The sequence below is a fragment of the Rhyacophila brunnea genome, unplaced genomic scaffold, assembly GCF_057557595.1.
Source record: "Rhyacophila brunnea isolate RB1 unplaced genomic scaffold, BYU_Rbru_1.0 scaffold_7, whole genome shotgun sequence".
NCBI lineage: Eukaryota > Metazoa > Arthropoda > Insecta > Trichoptera > Rhyacophilidae > Rhyacophila > Rhyacophila brunnea.
In genome coordinates, this window is record NW_028233339.1 from 4,291,756 (window position 1) to 4,313,901 (window position 22,146).

The following is a 22,146-nucleotide window of genomic DNA, read 5'->3' on the forward strand; positions in this document are numbered from 1 at the left end:
ACAATGAATTATTTTGTAATCATTTATCTATTTCCTATCATTGTTAACTTGAATAAACACTATTTTATTAACAATATTTTCGAGAATACGTAATGGATGTTACATTATATTATGACACTTATAAAGACGATTAGCAAATATTCATTAAATGAATTTTTTTGGTAACATAAACATCGGTAGGAAAAAATCTATACTAATGTAAAATGGTACTACGTACTATTATAAATTTTTTTGTTTAGCACTGAAAGACAAAATTGGGTGATTTTTTTATCAAACGATTTAATGAAATATGTATTATAAAACATTTATTTCACTAGAATTAAAAAAAAGGAATTTTTAACCATAGATTTCCTTATTCGTATAAAATGTAGCAGAACGTTGGACTAAAAATATTCAATGATGATATTGGAATCGGCTTCAAGCACACAAATTCGTCATTAAATTTCTATTACAGTTAAGTACTTATCGGACGTTTGCAACCGTCGCCGTGGAAAATATATTTTGCTAATACATTAGGTACATATAATGAATATCGGCACTGATAAAAAATGAATACTCGCAGTACATATTGCAAACCCTCTAGGTACATCCTTTCGGGAATACTTTCAAAGGCTTTAGGCCAATTATTTGTCTAATCTCACATATTATTTTTACGACAATTAACATGTCAACGATATATATTCTAGCAATATATTCAATATTAAATATGAATAAGGGATTCACTATTATTTCCACAAAATTATGTGGGTATTTGAAACCACTATAAGACGTAGATTTATAAAAAAAAATATATCGGGATTAATAAGGATAATCAAAAATAGATTATTTTTTTAAAGTGATTTGAAATTTAAAAAAAATGATCATCATTGTAAACATAAAGATTAGGTATAATAGTATTATTTCAGTGATTTAGAATGCGGTGATTAAACTTAGGTAACAAAGAATAAATATTATGTATAAAAATATCTCCTAAGTGCTAAAACTAAGCGTTATCAATTAAGAGAAGATATTTTAACTAAGCGATGATTTTATACATGTCATTTTGTTGGCTATAACAATGAATACAATTTTCACATAATTACTTTTTGTTATAATAAGCCACGATGCATCATTATTGTAAAAGCGAGACTACAAATAACAATCTTAGGAAGAACCATTTATTGAAACTATGAAATATCAAAAAAGTACCTTTCCGGATGGTCTTGAATTCACACAGATGTCAGTGTACGTGTTGCTATTTTAAACGGTCAGTAAGTATCGGCACGACATTTAAAAGGGACTCCGAATAGTTGAGATTGATAATAATCATAAAGTTGAGATATAGGAAGCTGCACACAAACTGCAAACGGCATTAGATTACAAAATATTAAATATGATAATGGAATAAAACTTAACAATTCTGAAATAGTCACATTACAAGACCACCAATCTAATCTGTATTTCCAGATTCAATTCAATCTTTACATTATTTATATTATTTGTCTAACTAATCGCACATATTTTTAACTACAGTGAAAATGCAACACGTTATATTATAATATATATTATAATAATAATATAGTCTATTTGTATTCTTTTTATATACATTAGATCATTAGCAGATTGGTTTATTACCCTATGTAATTTAGAGTATGGTATTTAAAGTAATACCATACTCTATACATACCATACTTTTGTAAACCCGTCTTTCAGCAAAATATAGGACATGTGACTCAGTTCTGTCACTTTGTTAGTAATCATGAGTACCAACAGTAAACCATTCTCAAGATCACTAAAATATTATGCATTATCATATTATTTCTTTTAAAGAATGCATGGAATTTGGTTTATATATAAAAAAAATGGTGATTATAAACACTAACTTAACGTTGGGCAAGCTCCTCTCTTGCCTATACATTTGATGTATGATAGATTCAAAAACAAAATTGGAAATCAAATGAATATGAACATTCAGAAATAAAAGGTCTGGTGTCAGTTTTTTTCAAAATATTTTTGTCTACATATTTGGTAAAATAATAAAAAATGAAACGCCTACAATGAGAAATAGCAAGTTAAGTCATTGTTTAAAGTCAAGTGACCAAAATTTTTTCAGAAGTCTAAGTTCTGTAGGATAGATTAGCTACCTAAAACATATTAAATAATATGGAATTGTAAAAATAATATTCTGTTAGTGACAAGAAAAAAAGAATAACAGAGTAAAAAATAATAACGTTGAGTATGCGTCAAACATTACACCCACGATCGCCACGTGGCTTGAGCGCCGGTCTATAGTGTCGAGGGTCCCAGGTTCGAATCCTGGGTCGGCAAGTACACATATTGTTTTTCAATTTGTGTATGAGTAAGTGGCTGACATCCATTTCTCGTATAAATAAAATCTGTTAATACAAAACCTCCACTCTGTTGAGGCCCATATGATCTTATCAGGATCGGACATGGTCGAAAGAAGAATGCGTCAAACATTTTGTTTTATTCTGAACAATTTCTAATAAGTCGTCACACCTGTCCTTTTACTTCTGACTTATGTATATTTATTTGGTAAAATATTATTTGATTGTTTTTGAAATATAATAAATTATAATAGCAGTCGTCGTGTGGATTGCGAGTTCGCATCCTGCATCTAGAAAAAAAACATGTTTTTCTGATTCATAGCATGGACCTAATGGCTTGGAGGAATATCCAACGATTATTTATCATATAAAAAACCTCCTCAGGATATGGTCGACGCAGATCCACATTGGATTGTAAAGCAAAATATAAATAATTAAATTTGCATTCAAATTTATTTGAATTAATATTCATACTTAAAAAAAAAACTAGTCTAACATAATACTATAATGCATAATATTAGTTTCATTCACAACGATAAAATTGGGTTACACTTTTATTACCATTCATGGAGATTTGATTTTATGTCATCACAATAAGTGGTACATATATTATTATGTTGATTGAGAGCTAAGATTAAGTACCTATATTATTAAAAACTAGTATAAACATAACAAACCATTGCATGGCAAATATAATACAGCCAGTGGTGTAGTGATAATATTGATAACAATGTAGTATTTGAATGCTACTTTTTTGAAGCCTTGCTCACATTCAGATTCACAGTCAACTATAATCAATGTACTTACATTATTATTATTATGTTCAAGATTAATAATCAATCTTAATTTTTAATCATCACCAGTGTTTTGCTGATGTACTCACATTGTAATGTGGTTCATAGAAAATTAAATGCTGATGAATAACAGTAAAGTTCATAATCTAACTGTTCACTGTTAACATCCTTTACAATTTTTTCAATAATAATTACTTTATGGTTCCTTTATTATCCAGGAATCGATAAAAAGAAAAATCCTCTTGTGTAACTGACTGTAGGTCGAATTATAATATTATACACAGTGATTTATTGTGGTAATAGTCAATAAACAATTTAATAATAATTATTTTATTATATGTATTTTCATTATTATTAAGAATTTAACATTCTTAAATCTTGTGCGTATTCAGGATTGAATAAAAAATATTATTAATTATGACCGAGACGTTGCCATAGTGATAATTAATTTTCTTTAATATCACAGTGAGTAGGTAATACTTTTTTGATGAATCTGTGAATCGGTCCACGCGTGCAATTGTTCAAATATGGCAGAGGTTTTATTGATATAAAACGGCAAAGGAAAAATAACCAATTACGACTTATATGATATATTATCAATTTTTATTAATTGAATGTACAATAGAAAAAAGAAATCTCTTTACGGAGGGATAATACTGGTTTCCTACAAAGTGTTTAATTATTATAAGTATCTATACAGATAATGATGTCAAATTAAAATGGCACTTTCATTTATTTAAATATTTTTTTTGAAGAAGAGTCCATCTATAAAAAAAAGAAGCCTTCTTGACTGAGAAAATTACTAGAGCAAGGTACACACCGATGCATTCTGACTACACTACACCACTGATTATAGATAGCATAACAGATGAAGTTGGAAATCACAATATATGTTACTGTTGTAATTAATTTTTACTACAAAGTGTGCGAGTTGCTTATACCATAATGTTTGGATGTTGTGTGTGAAATAAGGATTTGATTATAAAATCAAATAGATAGTTAGGTACATAAACCTGCATTTGCTTCATAATGAAGTACCTATATTATATAAAGCTGTCATAAAATAAATCAAAACAATCCTTCATGTCATTAAATTATGCCTAATTACAATATAATCTGATTAATTCTACTGGTTATAGTACAGTCCCGATAACATTATAGTGCCTGTACATGTGCATGGATTTACTGGAAGCAATAGTGTGTATTTTAAACTATTGTGGCAATAACTGTTTACACGTAAAAGTGCTGACTGTCTCTCCAATTCATTCTTTAAGAGTGAGCGAGACACGATGTTGTCATTTTATGGTACTATTTCGTACTATTTGACAGGTAGTGAAAATCGGTAAACCTGAAAATTCGTTTGTAGGTTCGCCACTATCGTTCTACAGCGCAGGCGCAGTTTGAAAAAAATCCTACTGTCGCATGAAAATTCATAAGCTTCTAAACTTTTTTGATTCATGCATGCAATCTTGCCAACTGCGATTACATGTTTACCCATACATTTTTTTACTGTCAACAGTAAATCTATGCACGTGGAAATGGGGTTTTAGTTAGTAAATTTTATTTATATAACATACAAAGAAGAAGAAATACATGTTATGTCCCATATTATTATAGTGTTTGTATTCAAGACTTTATAGTTATTGTTGAAATTTTGTGGAATTATTGTAATATGCTGAACCAATATTGTTTATTACTCATTAAACAAAAATAAACGAGAGTTTTTTCAAGCCACATTCATCAGTTTCCGAAAGTACCGAGTGATATTATTAAATTGTTAAGTTTAAGATTGACAAGTTCATTTAGATAGTTATTAAATATCCAATGCCTCTTATAATAGATATCATGTCAAGTTTTTTTTGTTATAAAGAGCAGCCAGTACTTTTGATGCAATGTTTAAATTGCACAGAGTCCTCACAATACTGGGCCAGTCGAATATTTCAATGCGTATTCAAACTTACGTTACTTATCGATATCGATGTGCGAAAGTATTTTCCTCAGCATTTAAACTTGACGTTTTCCTATAGGATATATCCTGACATTTTTCTGATACCGCAATTATACACTGCCAATATTTTTAACGAATAAATATATAATAATAGTTACTAATTAATTTATTTAAATTACCTTATTTTCAATAGTGTTACTATAAATGGTTAGGTTACCTACATTTTCTGGAACACCAACTTTTAAATTTTATCTATAACACGTTTACAATATAACAACACATTTACATAAAGAAACATATATATATGTGTTTTTTTTACTTATTTTTTTGCTTTTTATTGTGCACATAAATATACTTATTTAAATATATTTCCCCCTTCGAGGGTGGTGCGTAACATTAAATATAATAATTCTTTGAAGAAAAAGGTAAATATAAAATATTTGTGATTCTTACATTCACTTTTATAATTTTTCTTTAATGTTATAATATAAATATAATATTTTCCTCTCGACCCTTCTATTCTGTCTGATCGTTTGACTGCTAACAATATAAGAAACTTGATTTCTTTTTAATTCAAATTTAACATTATTTTAAATATTATATTGTAAATATAATCCAACCCATAAGAAATAGTGTCATATACCACGTAGGAGTTTTTTTTTAAAATGTTATTTTCAAAAGACGAATCGTCTACAATCCTCCGATACACTCCTTCAGCTTCAAATGTCACTTCGGCCACTGCAAATGATAACTTCATTGAAATTCTATAATACGCTATCATAAAATTATCTCTACTATAATATGATAAATACAGATCACAAGCACAAACAAAGAAGCGTAAATTTAATTAATTAATATAACGCTGACTCTGATTAAAATCTTAATAATGTAAGTTTCTTAAACACATATTGTTAATATTGGCGATTAATGCCTTTAGGTTCTCCTTTAAGCTATGTAACACATATTTGACACAATATATAATTATATATTATTTCATATATTTAGTTTATCCTTTCGGCGTGCATTATTTATGACCGTTCTTTTGTAAGAACATTTTTTTTTTCTTTCGATGCCATCTGAAACACTATTAATTGACCAAACCGATTAAAGAATACGATGTAATGCCATCTTTGTTGAAAAATAAACAAAAACATTGAACATTAATATTTATTTGACCGTGATAAATTATGTAGGTTTATTTTTAGCTGATAGCTGATTTAGTTGATTTTAGCTGATTTGTTTAATAATAAATTAGAATAATATTGAAATAAATAATCAATAAAATTCAGTGTCTTTATTATGTATTAAAAATGATTCATTTAATAATGATCCGAGTAGACTGAGAGAAGTTAGGCATTACGTCATACAATGATTTTTAACAGATGTACCGTTTTTGCCGATATGATCATATTTTAATAAGTTGGCCGACGATGAATTGTAATCGAAAGATTTTCTAAAGAGACTGCAACGATTCGAGCGCCGCCGAAAGGAAAGTGAAAATATTGGCAATAATTGTATAATTGCGGTGAGGGCCCCATGCTATAGGGAGGCTAAAGTGATATCGGAGGAGTCTCCCCCCGGAGCGAGGGCCAAAGTGAAGGGCTCATTTCACAACCTCTAGCTCGCCGGGGGCAGTTCCTGGGTCTTCACTTAATGCACAGGCCCATCAGTTTAACTTACCAACATACCAAAATAGTTATGCGCACACGATAACGATCGAGTGAAGATTCACGTTTAAGCGTACTGGACATTTTCGCTGTAAATCACATTGAGTAATACGCAAATATCTAGCCCCAGTACATCAACGGTTGCTCGTAAGTTCTTCATATCAAAGCAGGCACTTTGGATACTGCATATCATGACATGTAATAATAATACAATAATTATAATAATTATGAACTTCTATCTAATATCATTATCAAAAAATAGTGTTTGAGTTATCAAAAAACAAACAATTAGGTACCTACTTCAATTTGATGAAATTCAGTGGATATGTCAATGAGTATTTTAACAAAGCATTACTTTCCTTCAACTTGTTTTAATCAGTCTTGATCGATATTCATTTCACAAATACAAAAGATAAAGAACTCTCATCTGAGTCCTTGTTGTCAGTAGACAAAGTGATAAAATAGGCTCTCACACAGTTTAGGCATCATATTTGATAGACAATATGAAATTCAAAATATGGTAGGTATGTTAGTGGTTACATTTTGAGCCTATGTTCGTAATACTAGTAAATTACTAGTGATTGCCCCGTTGTTATGCAACGGTGGATTCATTCATTCGCTAATTCTTTCCGTTGTCAGAATATAATATGATACAAACGCAGCATTTGCGTGTTGTTCACTAATACCAATAAGAATTAATGTGCGTGCCACATTTTAATTTAAATAATTAGGACATAACAACTGGTAGATTTATTATTCTCGTGCATAATGCATCCTACCATACGATCTTGTTATGTGAGAAAGAAAAGTTAAAATACGCCGGTATATCGATCTGTCTTAATATTTGATATTTGAAGTATGGAGACCCGTGATGCAAAACTTTTTCTCAGTACGGCCAATTATCCATATTATAATAATTATTGTTTGCCAGCCAGGGTGCATAGCAGTAGCGATGGGTGGAGGTAGGCTTTTAAGATCCGCCATAAATACTGCACATTAAACTTTGTTAGTTATTCCTACGTATTTGATTTTATTCAACTAAGATTACAATTTACAGATGGTGTTGTATATTTTTAAAAATCAATTAAACCCTGTCTAACTAAACCATAATAGTTTTGATATTCCTTGGGCGGTATGACAAAATCGTGTCCAGTTTTTCATTCATATTTATTCGTTTTATTCATAAGAATACATAGTAGGTACACATAATATTATTTGTTAATTTTTTTTAAATTCATTAAGCTCTGCCTAAACCAAACTATAATAGATAAAAATATTATTCTATCTATAAAATATCCAAAGCTATGTATGATTTAATTGCATAATTTAAGATATTTTATAGATAGACGAGTATTTTTTTTACCATTATCTATTATGCCTTGGTTTTGCAGGATTTAATTGAATTTTAAAAACTAACCGACACCATCTGTAAATTGGAGTCTTATTTCAATGAAAACAAATATGTATAACTGACAGAGTTTAGTGTGCACTATTTATGGCTGGTCTTAACAGCCTACCTCCACCCTTCGCCACTGGTGTATAGGGTGCCGCAGATAATGATATGTTCTCTCATGAGTATAGATATATACATATGATTTTAAATTAAATATATACATATTATCAAATACTCTGGTCACAATCAACTCTGCATTGCGTACGTATGTAAGATGGGACCCTGAGATGGAAATGAAGCGATAAATATTATTTATTTTTTAAACTCACAATTTGACGCACATTCATCGTTATATGTACCACACCTGAGGCAGCACAATAAACTTTGATACTTATGTAGTACTACTTTCATGTTTTTTTATGTCGGTGAGATCCAATAAATGGCATAATATGACCTGAGGTTTGTGCACCATTGATTGATGTAATTCAAACGTACTACTAGCAATTAATGACATGAAGAATTATTACCTATCTTATTCATTAGAGTGTGCAGGATAGATTGTAAAATAGGTAATTTTTATACAACACATGTTGCATTAGTTCCAAGAAAGTTATTATGTATTTGCATTTTATTTGAAGTTATTTGGAGTTACATTTTTTGTTTTTTGGCTTCAACCTTGGCTGTATATTATATATTAGAAGTTCCACATAATAATATTATTATCTACGTCTTAAAAACATTGGTGTTACTATTTTTCCTTGCATCTAATAACATAATATGTTATGTATTGCGGTTTTGCACTGTCAATTTTGACATTACTGTCTAGCATTATTGCAAGGGGAGGCTTGAAGTTAATCAAGTTGTACATTTCACATCTATCCTGTACATCTCAACGGTAGAAGCAACACTTTGACGGAGTCATTATATTAAAGCTACCTATTATACACTTTGAATATTGCATCAATATTAGTTTACACAGTATAATTACTTTGTATATAATAATACATTGTATATTATAGTAATTAAGTAGTCACGCTAAGAATTTTTAAAAATTATAAGTATCCGAGAGTGGCATAAGTCTTGACGAACGGCGTGTCCATTTTGCAGGTCTCTCTGTAAAAATAAAACAACAATAAATCAATGGAATTTGTTAAGTATCTTGAAAAAGACCTTCTTCCATAGAGATGGAACCTAATGTATGAAATTGTAGCAAAAAAATGATTATGCTACATTTACAGCTAACTTTCACAAATTTCCCAACATGGTTGCATTCAGATATACAACATCCATGACTTTTAAAAATTCTGCTGGTCTATTCTATATACACAAGGCGGCTATCAACGGCTATCGAGGGCAGTTTATCATATTTGTGTATTGAGGCAGTTAATTGTTACAATAAGTTAACTGTCTTAATGACTCAAAAGTGACTTCACGGTGGGGGCAATTGTGGCAGACAGTTGGCCTGAAATTGCCAATGTACTTTGAGCTTTAAAGGTTCGAATACATTATCATCACGTTTTGTGCTGTCACGTGCTGTCACAGTAAGCTGCCGCTACCGGAAAAAAATGTCTAATGTCGTTTTTATTGGTATTTAAAATGTTATCAGACTGATGTTCCCATTCTGTAGCACATTTTGAACTTTAAAACGAACATTGTTGAAATGGCTAGAGCAACACTGAGGTCACCTCACACGTATCGCGCTACATCGCCAACCGCATGACTCAATGAACGTTATTTATTATGTTTTGCATGCCTACACATTTTCGACTCACGTTAACACGCGTGGTCTTTGTTTTTATTTTTTCTCTCTATGGATTTGCAATTAAATTATTATCTATATCTGGATTGTCTGGTGTTTACGTTTATTATCTGGTTAGGTTCTGTTCAAAATATTATTTATGGATGCAATACCGCAAATAATTTTTACGTACGCACATGTAAAAACTGTTAAAATTAATTGAAACTACCATGAATTAATAATTCAAAATATTAATAAATTAGAATTGGCACTTTCGATCATTGAATTTATAGAGATAGTGAACATCCAAAATATTCTACGGAATGATGAAACCATATAATAAATTTGTCACCGTGACAGCACGTGACGTGATCATAATGTAATCGCAGCTTAACTTTCATAGAATATTTCAAATGTCAAAGTCTATTCTGCTGTCTTATTAATAGAGTGAAAGAAGGCTCTATCTTCTGTAATATGCAACATCTTTGGTTGAGACTGAGACTCTGAGATAGTTTAAATAAAATTTCCGATAATTTAATAATTTGTCGCCTAGGTTTGTAAGCTGCTCCATATTTGTAAATTTCAGATGCGTTTATGCAGTATTATGAAATATTGGCATTGCATTCATGCAAATTGATTATTATTATTATTCCATACATTGATATTGCAATATGAGAATTTACCTATGTCTTTAGATATCATGAAATTATTGGTCTGTAATCGTAACTAATATTATTGTATGAAATTAATTCGCCCACACTTTGGAAAAATCGGAAAGTCAGTAGTTTCTGAATAAAAATAATTCGTAAAATACACTAAAAAAATAAGAATTTGGGGTGTCTTTTTTCCTGGTTTTTTACGTTTTAACTCCCTGTATCAAAAGTTGAATGTCAGATACGAGGTATCAATTTTAGACCAGCGTGTATATTATGTCATTATTATGACATATATTTTCTCATCCTAGAAATCAACATATTTTCATGATCTATCTATATAATATATTGAAATCACAAATAGGTATTGTTAATAATGTCATCGTTAGTAGTGAAAAATGCCATATTTTTGAATATTTGATGTTTGTGGTTATAACATTTTTGAAATTACTCTTTAGTCGCGGAGGACAGAGGGGCAGTTATGTGGAAGAGTAGAGTTTTATAAGTGAATTCAAGAACTCACTCGTCTTCCCAGGGGCAAATATCGTTGCCCTTGTCGTCCTTGTCAGGCGAGGGTCGCGGAGGTCTGGCGGAAAGGGTCTCTCCAACCGGCACCGCCACCGCGGCCTCCCTTTCTCCCTCTTCTAAAACCTCTTCTTCTTCTTCTGCGGCATCCTCTGACTCGGCCAACGGGGCCTGCGACTGGGCGGCGGAGGGGGCGCTCCGTCCCGCCGTCTCCGAGGTACTTCCCAAATGGTCCGGTTCACTTTCAGTCTGATAAACGAGTAATGGAGAGAAACACGAAATATTATGTTAAAAATGGATGAAAGGAAATTATTTAAGGGCCCACATGTGCCACCATATAGGTCAAAATAAAGATTTTTTGTATTTTCAGAGCATAAGCCTGGACAATCCTTAAACTTTGTAGAAAATCTATTTATATAATTTTGAAGCTTTATTATTTATATGTAATTATGTTAAACATTTTATGACTGATCTAATGATTTAGATATTTAGAATAAAGTCATATTTCAGTACATCCATGTGCCGTGGTTTTATAATTTTTTTTAAATTATTAATTTTTCAACGCATTCATAAAACAATTAAGTAAAATTGTTGTTAACATTATATGGTAGAATATTTACGGTAAAAATTTATATTTATAATAAGTATGAACCCAAATCTGACATAGATCTAACAAGAATTAGGCATTTTGCTATTCAGAAAATGGACACGATTTAGATCATTATAAAGATACTGATTATAAGCTATGTCTTTAACCATACAAATGTCATCAAATATCCTACGAATTATGATTGATTTGTAATAATTATCGAACTTTATACGTGTTTTAAAAATTTGTGCATTTTATCAAATATATTTGATATTTAAAAATCGATTTTTAATTATATAATTATCAACAAAAAATAGTTACGCGCCCTCAATGTTGATTGTTTTTTCCAGACAATGCAATACGAGACAATATTTTTTTTATACCATGTTTGCAATAGTATAAGCGGGATGTAAAATAATATCGTTTTCATTTTAAAAAAACACAGTTCATTAATAATTTTCGTAGTTGCTACGAGGGTGGGTCAATAATTCCTTAGAAAAAAGCATTAAAACAGTTTTTATTTTTGTATTTTTTTTTATTTCTCAACATAATCTCCTTGGAGCTCAATACACTTGGTTAGACGTTTCTCAATTTTTTTTAAACCGTCAGAAAAATAAGTTTTCGGAAGGTCCTCAAAATAAGCATTTGTCCGATCGATGACTTCTTCATTTGAAAAAAAACGTTGTCCACTTAGCCATTTTTTTAAGTTTGGGAAAAGGAAAAAGTCACTGGGGGCTAAATCTGGCGAATACGGTGGGTGGTCGACCAATTCGAACTTCAATTCTTCAATTTTAGCCATTGATCGTAAACATGTGTGAACACGGGCATTGTCCTGATGAAAGAGGATTTTTTTCCTGTTTAAATGAGGCCGTTTTTCTTCAATTTTGTTTTTTAGCTGGTCCAATAAAGATGCATAATAATCCCCTGTTTTTGTTTTTCCTTTTTCCAAATAGTCAACGAAAATAATTTCACGTGCATCCCAAAATACAGTAGCCATAACCTTACCAGCTGATTTTACGGTTTTCGCCTTCTTTGGACATGGTTTGCTTTCGCAATCCACTGCTTTGACTGTTCTTTCGTCTCGGGAGTATAGTGGTGTATCCATGTTTCATCTACAGTCACAAAGCGACGAAAAAATTCATCCGGATTGCGTTGCATGAGCGACAACAGGGCTTTAGAGGCCACCACCCTATTGCGTTTATTGTCGACTGTGAGCAAACGCGGCACCCATCTTGCAGAAATATTTTTCATGCCCAATTTGTCATGTAAAATAGAAATGACGCTACCTTTTGAGATCCCTGTAACCTCAATTATCTCACTCAACTTTAATCTTTGGTGACTTAACACCATATCGTGGATTTTATTGATCATTTCTGGTGTAGTCACCTCTACAGGACGTCCTGAGCGTGGTTCATCCTTTGTTGATGTACGACCACGTTTAAATTCATTTAACCAGTTATAAATAGTAGCAAGTGAAGGAGCAGATATGCCGTGAACTAAATCCAACTCATTTTTTATTTCCTTTGCTGTTAACCCTTTTATATTAAAATGTTTAATAACAGCTCTAAACTCAATTTTCTCCATTTTCCATTTTTCCATTTTCCACAAGCAAATTTTTTTTTTAAATGTACGAGAAACACACAACAACCCGACCAATCTGATTGAAACTTCGCAGCATACTGAATCGGTAGTGCCGCTGCATGAAAACAAACCGCTTACAGTACTAGTCGCGCTACCTGTCGGCTTTTCTAAGGACTTATTGACCCACCCTCGTACTTTGAAGGAAAACACAAAAAATCTTGTACACACTTGGCCCCTTAAAGGGTCATTTAGGTGAATGCTTAGTTGGTTTCATGTTTCCTACATTATATTACTATTATCAACGATCAGCTGCGAGATTTAAATAATTTGTAAATATAATTAAAGGAAAGGCAGTCTCACCTGGGGGACAACGAATGAAACAGAAGTGGATGCGTTGTCGACTTCCTGCTTCGCATCTCGGGGAATCGAGGTCAAATCCGGAAGAGAAATCGGCTGCGGAGCGCTGATAGAGGGGGGCGTCGACAGTGCGCAGTCATCTCGAACTTCTCCGGCCGCCTCATCCAACTCCAAGAGAGGTGGTTGAACCTGCTGGGGCGCGGAAGGGGACAACGGCGAAGGGGCAAGAGAGACGGACAAGGAGGACGCGGTCCCACCCGCGGATGGGGTTTCCGCCGCATCCTCCGGTCCTCCGTCGCTCTCCACCGGAGGGGAAGGTCGCCGACGCACCTCTACAGGGTCAGGCGGCAGGTCGTCCACCGCCGAGCTGACACTGATAACGGGCGCCACCATGGCTGTTGCCGACGATACCGACAGGGACTTGAGCAGACCGGGACTCCTCTTGCAGAGGTCAGGGCGCGGATCGGGAGGGACGTCCGTGTCAGTGCCGGGGTCTCCGGCAAAGGAGGAAGCGGCGCTGGAGGAGTCGAAGGAACGGTGGGGGAATTCATCCCGAAAGCCGGGGGCCCCGGGGGCGGGCCCGCGGCGGGGCTCAAAGGCGGAGAGCCTCCTGACGGGTGGGCCGGGCGCTCTTCTCTCGTCGAGGGTGCTCTGTTGCGGCAGGCCGCAAGAGCGCCTCAGCCTCTCGGACACCTCCACGATGGCCACGCTGATGTCGGACGAAGAGCTGCACGAGTCGATGGCCGAGTTGTTTCTAGAACGGGGCGTCGGCTCGAGTCGCTCCGGTCCCGGAACGTCCCACGGACACACCGCCCCTCCGCCGGAGTCTTCGCTGGCTGCCACCGCTCCCGTCTCCGGCCTGTACGGTCAACGGTCAACAGATTATTATAATTTTGAACTAACTCAACATTAAATATTAAAAACACATTTAATTTAATACGGTAACGTATAGTCTTCCCTGTCATCTGTCAACATCAGCTGTTATTATTTGTCCTGTTTAATAGATTCAAGATAATTTTGTATTCGACTGCCATTTTGCAGACCCTTTTTTTCTATCTTTGTGAAGTATAAACACGTTATATACCTATACAGAATTTTGTAAAAAATGCAACAACCAGCTTTATATATAATGTTTCTTATATGTAAGCCTCTGTATAATACAATATCTTATTTTTCAAAGATTTATGTGAACTCGAATTTCATATGACATGAAATATTGACATATTGCATAATTAAATGCTAACTATGAACGAAAACTTTATTGTTACAGATGTAAGTATATTTTTTTCAGCATATTATGCAGACAGATTATAAAAAGCTAAAAAACTAATAATACGATTTTCAGACTTGTTATGTTTTCATTAGGGAGTGTCAAGCATTTATATTTTTTAATGTATTAAATAAATACCTAACAAGGTTTATATATTCTATCTAAGGCTAAGGGTGTTATAAATCTAATTGTCCCTTATATTTTTTGAAACACTCTTGATGCACAATTTAGTTAATTTGGGATTTGGGATTCAAACCAATAATAATAAACTTATATTCTCTTAGTAAACAAACAGGATACTTACTATGCATAATATTCTACACAAGAAAAACGTGGTAAGTCAGGTTTTTCATTTGTTTTACGGCAATATTAATATTAGTTAAAAACGGATAAAAGGTAATTTTACTCAGTAGGTAATGAAAAATAGCAAAAATACGTTCGTAAATAAAAATGTGAAGTTTTCATGGGCTGTAAAAAATGAAGATATAATATTTTTTAAAACATTTTTTAAAAATATAGCATGCACAAGCAAAATAATAATAATGTAAACATTTATATTTGTGCAATATTAGGTAAGTATAATATTTTTGTTAAATAGGAAAGGGGGGGGGGGTTTAATTAGGTGGGTACATGGATTTATTGTTATAATATTCAAGTAAGATTAGTGCGATAACTAAAATTGTTTTAATGTAGATGAATCGATTAGTCCTGAAAAAAAATCCAATTTATATAGCTATACTTAATATATATATTTATATTTGTTTTTTTTTATATTAAGTGTTTTATTAGGCATAGCAGTACCAGAAAATATGTATTGGCAACTAAATATTAACGCTAAAATTCACTAATACGAGATACCTAATGCATTGGTTCAAGTTTTATTATAACATAATGACTAATTAACTATTTTTTTAATTCAATGAATAATTCACATGTTATATAAGAATGTAATATTCTAATTATTGAATATACATAATATTGAAAACACTTCTGAGAAAATATATTATAACCAATAGAAACAATCTTTTTTTGAAAAAGTAAAAAAAAAATAGTTCATTTAAAATTACTAGCAAGCTCAAGTATGTTACAACACAAAATCTTGGAGTGATCCGTAACGTTGGTTAGTAATTAAAGTAACACCTACTTTGATTTAAAATACAAAAGCCGATCGCCAATAGTAGCTCAATTTGGAAAGCGCTACAGTGAGTATTAAGGTTAAAATTTGTCGCAATTAAGTATGGCGCCTTTAGCATAGGTAGTGGTTGGTCTATGTGCATGGGCGTGAAACCCGAGAGATGCCGGTTCGATTCAAAAAAAGATTTTTTCTATTGGTTATAATATATTTTCTCAGAAATGTTTTCAAAATAATGTATGTTCAGTAATAACTGATGTATTATAATAATAATATACTTTTTATCAGAAACACACAATATTCTTAGAAAAATATTTGTATTAAATTGGACTTGAACCTACAATCATTACATCATGCTACCGATGCATTCTTTAATCAAATTGAAACTTCCTAACTGAGGTGTAATTTAAAATCTTTTGTAATATTTTTGAATCAATATAATATGTTATAACAATAAGTACTAACCTTGATTCCTAGATGGTGTTAGTTACTAATAAACGCCAATTATATTTATACCATTCAATATAATATTGTAAGGCATATTTTTAAATATATTATCTATTGATATCTAACATATCGTAGCCGTACCGCCATGTTGAGACATTGATCATGTCAACACGATAAACTTGCTGAAATTATTTGTTTGTGCTGGTACGGGGTTGTATCTAGAGTAGGTATTGCGTTTCTTTAAACAAATTTATGATTAAATTATATTGTTGGGTTACTTATGAGTGGAGTAGGGTATTTCCGGAGAAAACCTCAATCTCGAGATTCGGGATTTCCAGAAAAGAATTCTCGAGATATCGGGAAATTTTAAAAAAACTGTAAAAATCCTAAAATAAGTGTAAAGACAGAAAAATTCCAATAAAATATTTTTTTTTTAGTTATGTAAGAAGACAAACAAAATAGAAATAGGAAAACAATAATAATTCAAAACATTATTTATTAAAATAGAATTTCAAAAAACATGAACAATCGCGAACTCTTTTGACACACGAAATTCCCTGATTTTGCAAAAATTGCGCTCATTTTGAGTCGACGTTGTGTTAAATGCCCCGATCAGTCTTTGAACGTGTTGTGTTTCCTGTCCACTTTTTCATATAGAAAATCGTTTTTTCAATTAATATTTGATAATAAAGAAATGTTAAAAATTTCAATTCTCGAGATTCGGGATTGAAAATCTCGAAAATTTCTCGAGAACTCCCGAAACCCAACTCTACTTATGAGCAATGTACGCGCACACATTTTAGAAAATGTTAAAATTATGATTTATTCAAAATTCTTTGTCACTTTTGAAAGAACAATAAATATATGATAAAAATATTGATAAAATATGGTGTAGATACTTACTAATAATAATCTGACTTTCATTAATAAACGCATTAGGTAGGTACATTGTTCGTTATTAATGAATTTAAAAAACTATTTATTGTTTTTAGATACTTACGAATTGATTATTAAAAATGAATAGTAAAAGGTATTACATTGCAGTTTTTACTAAACACCTTACTTTACTATTAAGGGGGGACATGCTCAGCGTAGGTCAAAATGGAGATTTTATTGCATTTTCAAAGCATGATCCTGGACATTCCTTAAACGTTGTAGATAATCTATTTATATAATTTTGAAGCCGTATTATCCTTTATATTTATTTTAAACATTTGATGACTGCATAAAGTATTTTTATTACATAAAATAGTATTCTTTTAAGCCTCTCGTAAACACATAAATTATACTAATGGTTTTATTAAAAATAAATATAAAGTATAATAAGGCTTCAAAATTATATAAATAGATTATCTACAACGTTTAAGGAATGTCCAGGATCATGCATTGAAAATACAACAAAAGTTCCATTTTGACCTACGCTGAGCACGTCCGCCCTTAATGCACAAAAAATATTGAATTTTAATGCAGTTTTAGTAATTTAGGTGCCAATAAACTTTTTCTGGGACCACTATGTGTTTAATTTAATCAAATTTATTTTTATTTCATTTAAAGCATTGATGTAATATAAGACAATCTGTTTAAATCAGCATCCAATCTTTATGAATTTATGAATAAAAACTACTTGTAAACTTTCATGAATAGTGTTTTTATAGAATATTTTTTTTTTATTCATAAGAAATATTCATATCGTTGTAAGGTCAATCTGGAGGGGATTGTGCATTTGACAGATGAGCAACCAAACAATATACCAAGTACAAAATCTAGATTTAATAGCGGTTAAGAAATGTAATATCAATGTAAAGGGCAGACAACGTGAAAACACAGAAATTAGCAATCAAGATGTCAAATATTATTAAACCACGTAAAACCACTTCAACAACAATATCATGAAACATTTAAATTTTTAAAATTGGTGATTAACACAACATCAATGACACACTTTGTGAGACATAGATTTAATTTAAACACCATTGCCTGCAGATACATAAAAATATCGATAAAATGAATGCTGATAAATAAATTAAGATTGTTAGAAATATAAACAATTTGGTAAGTAGTAGGTACAAGTATCACTTTAATTCCTCGTCAATTTAGAAGTACTAGTTGAGCCTTAATTTACAGGGGATTGATTAAAAAACAATTTCATCGTGAACAAACTTTTCAAATTTTTTATGCATTTGAATTAGATTCAATATTTGTGGTAGCCCTACCGAAAATTGCCAAGTTATCTACTATTATCATAATATTCTTATGGATGAATACATTAATTCCTGTTGCTTCAATTGTAGTATATAAACGTTCAACCGTCTCCGGAAATTTGTACGTATAAAGTTCGCCGTATCACACTTTTCCATGAAATTTTGTATCGGAAATATATGGTCGTACATTAAATGCCGTCCAACCTCTTGGGTCGTATAGTACTGAAATAAAATTCATGTCTAAATAGAACACGGTTCTTGTCGGTTTACAGGAAGCCGTTTAGGTTAGCCGAAGAGTTTACAAACAAATTTTGAAAATAGCCGATATACTGGATTATTTGTTAGGTTAAGTTAGGTTAGGTTAGGTTAAAGTAGATTAGGTTAGGTTTTCATTCTTGAATTCATGAATTTTGCCAAAATCGGCTATGATCTAACCCATCTTAGGTTAGGTTAAGGTAGATAAGGTTAGGTTAGGTTTTCATTCTTGAATTCATGAATTTTGCCAAAATCGGCTATGACCTAATCTACCTTAGGTTAAGTTAAGGTAGTTAGGTTAGGTTTTCATTCTTGAATTCATGAATTTTGCCAAAATCGGCTATGAAAATTGAATTAATGTTCATTATTGAATCGAATAAAATTTGAGACCGTATAGTATATGGTCATCTCTTTCCAATAGAAAGCTCATGGCGAACTGTGCTACGGTGAAATGTTTTACGCACAATTTACATGTAACCAATTACGTTGTGTTAACTATTTTTATTGATTTTAATCTGTAAAGTCAATCGATTGTCTAGGAAAAGATTTTTCATCTACTTCTGTAAATCAAAAGTCAACTATTAATACTTGAGGAAGGAATATGGAGATATTGAATTAAATTTGTTTTGTCAGAAAATATTGAAATATTATTTGACGATATTTGAGTTATTTCAGGGGTTATAAAGCCATTTTAAAACGTCAATGCGATAGCTAACTTTGTATATTTAAAATCATTATAATAAAGTTATAAAATTAAATTTGTTCGTTCGAAAATTATTATTTATGACACATTGCAGATTTACCAATGTGTTCATAATTATTATATGTTTTCAACACTTTTAATTTGGTAAACATGATAACTGATATTCAAAAATTGATTCAGCTCCATTATTGGATAAACATACATATAAAGTTATATTATATAATATTATATTAGTCACTAAACGTAGATTTATACAAATATTTTTGATGATCTGGAGGCAAGGTGCAGTATTGTTTATAGATATTTTTTTAATATTTAAATTTTATACAAGAGATTCAAGTTTAACAGTATATAAGAAATAAACGTAAATATAGTTTTGACTTTCAAAGTAAAGACGAAATGTTTAAAATAAAACAATGAACCAATTGGACAGTCAATAGTTTGACTTCATTTCACCTTTGGATTGCTAATTTACAAGAGTTATGATCAGAAAATCTAAGTGCATACTAAATGCATTTTTTATAATTTTACGAAACTGATGATCTGATATAGACGCATCAACAATAATTATGGCAAATTAGTAGTGCTGATTAGGAGTAGGAAAGTCATGTAATCAGTTGACTTAAAAGTTGACTCAGATTTGATGTAGGTAAATATCATAATTTTGGAAGAGATAGTGCTTTCTATCTTTTTTAAATATTTACGTGATAGCAATAGAATGAATTTCTGATATTTTATTAAAGATTGTGATGATTCACTGTTTTTTTATATATACCTAATTGCAGTCAGATTCCTATATTGACAACTCTAAGGGCTAGAAGCAGAGATATGAAATAGAGAGTTAAATCAACTTGTAGCACCTGTACACGTGCATGGATTTACTTGCACGAATAGTGTATATTTTAGACCAGTATTCTTCAACCCTTTAACACCCGCGGCCTGGTGAACATATGAGAAATATTTCGCGGACCGGTATTAGCCAGAAATAGTAACCATTATAGATAAAAAAAATTTAAGTATTAAATCTTATGTTTTAAAATTACAACTTTTGGTTAGTGCCACATCTGCTGCTGCATTTTTGTAAGCAAATTTGATATACGTGGTTGCAGCACTGTTTCTGAAAGAGGAAGCGCTGCATTAACATCCATTCGATGTCTCTGTTTGGTTTTTATTACTGACATAGATGAAAAATTTGAAAAAGTAAAAAAAACTATCAATAATCTTATGTTTATAATTCAGAGATGGATATTCTTTGTTAAGGGATGCGAAATTTTATATCTGGACACCAGAGTGACATCAGAAGATAGCTCGATCAGCTTTTCTTTCTCATGAGGATTAAGTGCGCATGATTTAATATCTTCCAAAAAGGGATTATTAATCCAGAGGTTAGAGGTCCGCCTTTACGTAGATCTTAATTTTCAGAGAAATATTTATTAAAGTTTTTAAATGTTGGCTTTATGATGTTGAATACGACTTTCTGGTTAATATCAACAGCATTTAAAAATCCTCCCAGCATCAAAAATCCCTCCTAGTGCGAATTCCCCAAATTGTGTAGCGATATAGTCGGTTGATAACGTGGTGAAAGCTTTCGCGGTCCAGTAATAAATTCTTGCGGACCACCGGTTGAAGAACACTGTTTTAGACTATCGCGTTAATAACTGTTAACACGTAAAAGTGCTGACTGTCTCGCCAATCTCATTCTTCAAGAGTAAGCGAGACGCAATGTAGTCATTTTAAGGTACTATTTGTCAGGCTGTGAAAATCGGCTAACTTCAAAATGAGTCTCTGCGTGGTGTAGTTTGTATTTTTACAGGCAGGTTCACCTCTATCATTCTGCTGTGCAGGGGCAGACATCGCACAGTTCAATTGTTTCGTGAAAATTCAGAGGTTTCTGAACTTTTTGGATCCATGGATGCAATCTTGCAATTTGCACGATAATACGTGTTTTCACGTGCAATTTTTTGTTATGACCGTGATAATACATACTGTCAGCAGTAAATCCATGCACGTATAAACGGGGTATTAATTAAAACAAGTGCCAACAAATAAGTGTAGACTTGAGAAACGCCTGTGGCATCTGTCACAATTGTCAAACATATCGCACATGGAATTCAAGAAAATATAGCATTTTATTTTGTTATAGTGTATTCAAATGAAAAATACCACTTATACTTGCCCGAATTCCTTGCACAATAGGTACACTCAACTATTCTGACAGCAGTCACTTGTATTTCTCAATTTGGCCATTTTTAGTGGCGGCAGAATTCAGCCGCTTAAGCCGACTTTCACATCTAAGCTCACCTCGTCTCCCGCACACCCATAAATCAAATCTTCCGTCGATCCGGTGTCGCATATGAAGACCGCACCGCGCACATCTACCTAGCGACAGTCGCACGTAACCTTCGGAACGTATAGATATTTGGATGCGGTGATCGGCGAGCCGGTATAGGAATGACCAATTCGTAGGTGTTTGTATGCGTCCTGGCATCTTCGACTCGCAGCCCGAGAAACGTGCAACTTGTCGATTGCAACAGTAGATGTTTTTTTTCAAACTAAAAAGTCGCAT

General features: G+C 32.1%; 1 protein-coding gene across 2 annotated transcripts in view; it reads right to left on the reverse strand.

The window, feature by feature from the left end:
* The window catches only part of LOC147064393 (uncharacterized), a 601,761-nt gene continuing 579,615 nt past the window's right edge, over window positions 1-22,146 (reverse strand). For both annotated transcript variants that reach the window (XM_085957691.1, XM_085957692.1), the window contains exons 12-14: window positions 13,576-14,431; window positions 11,044-11,294; window positions 1-9,242 (exon numbers count right to left, since the gene is read on the reverse strand). In XM_085957691.1, the coding sequence (XP_085813817.1) occupies window positions 9,182-9,242; window positions 11,044-11,294; window positions 13,576-14,431 (1,168 nt within the window). In that variant the 3' untranslated portion in view covers window positions 1-9,181. The remainder of the gene's footprint in view (window positions 9,243-11,043; window positions 11,295-13,575; window positions 14,432-22,146) is intronic.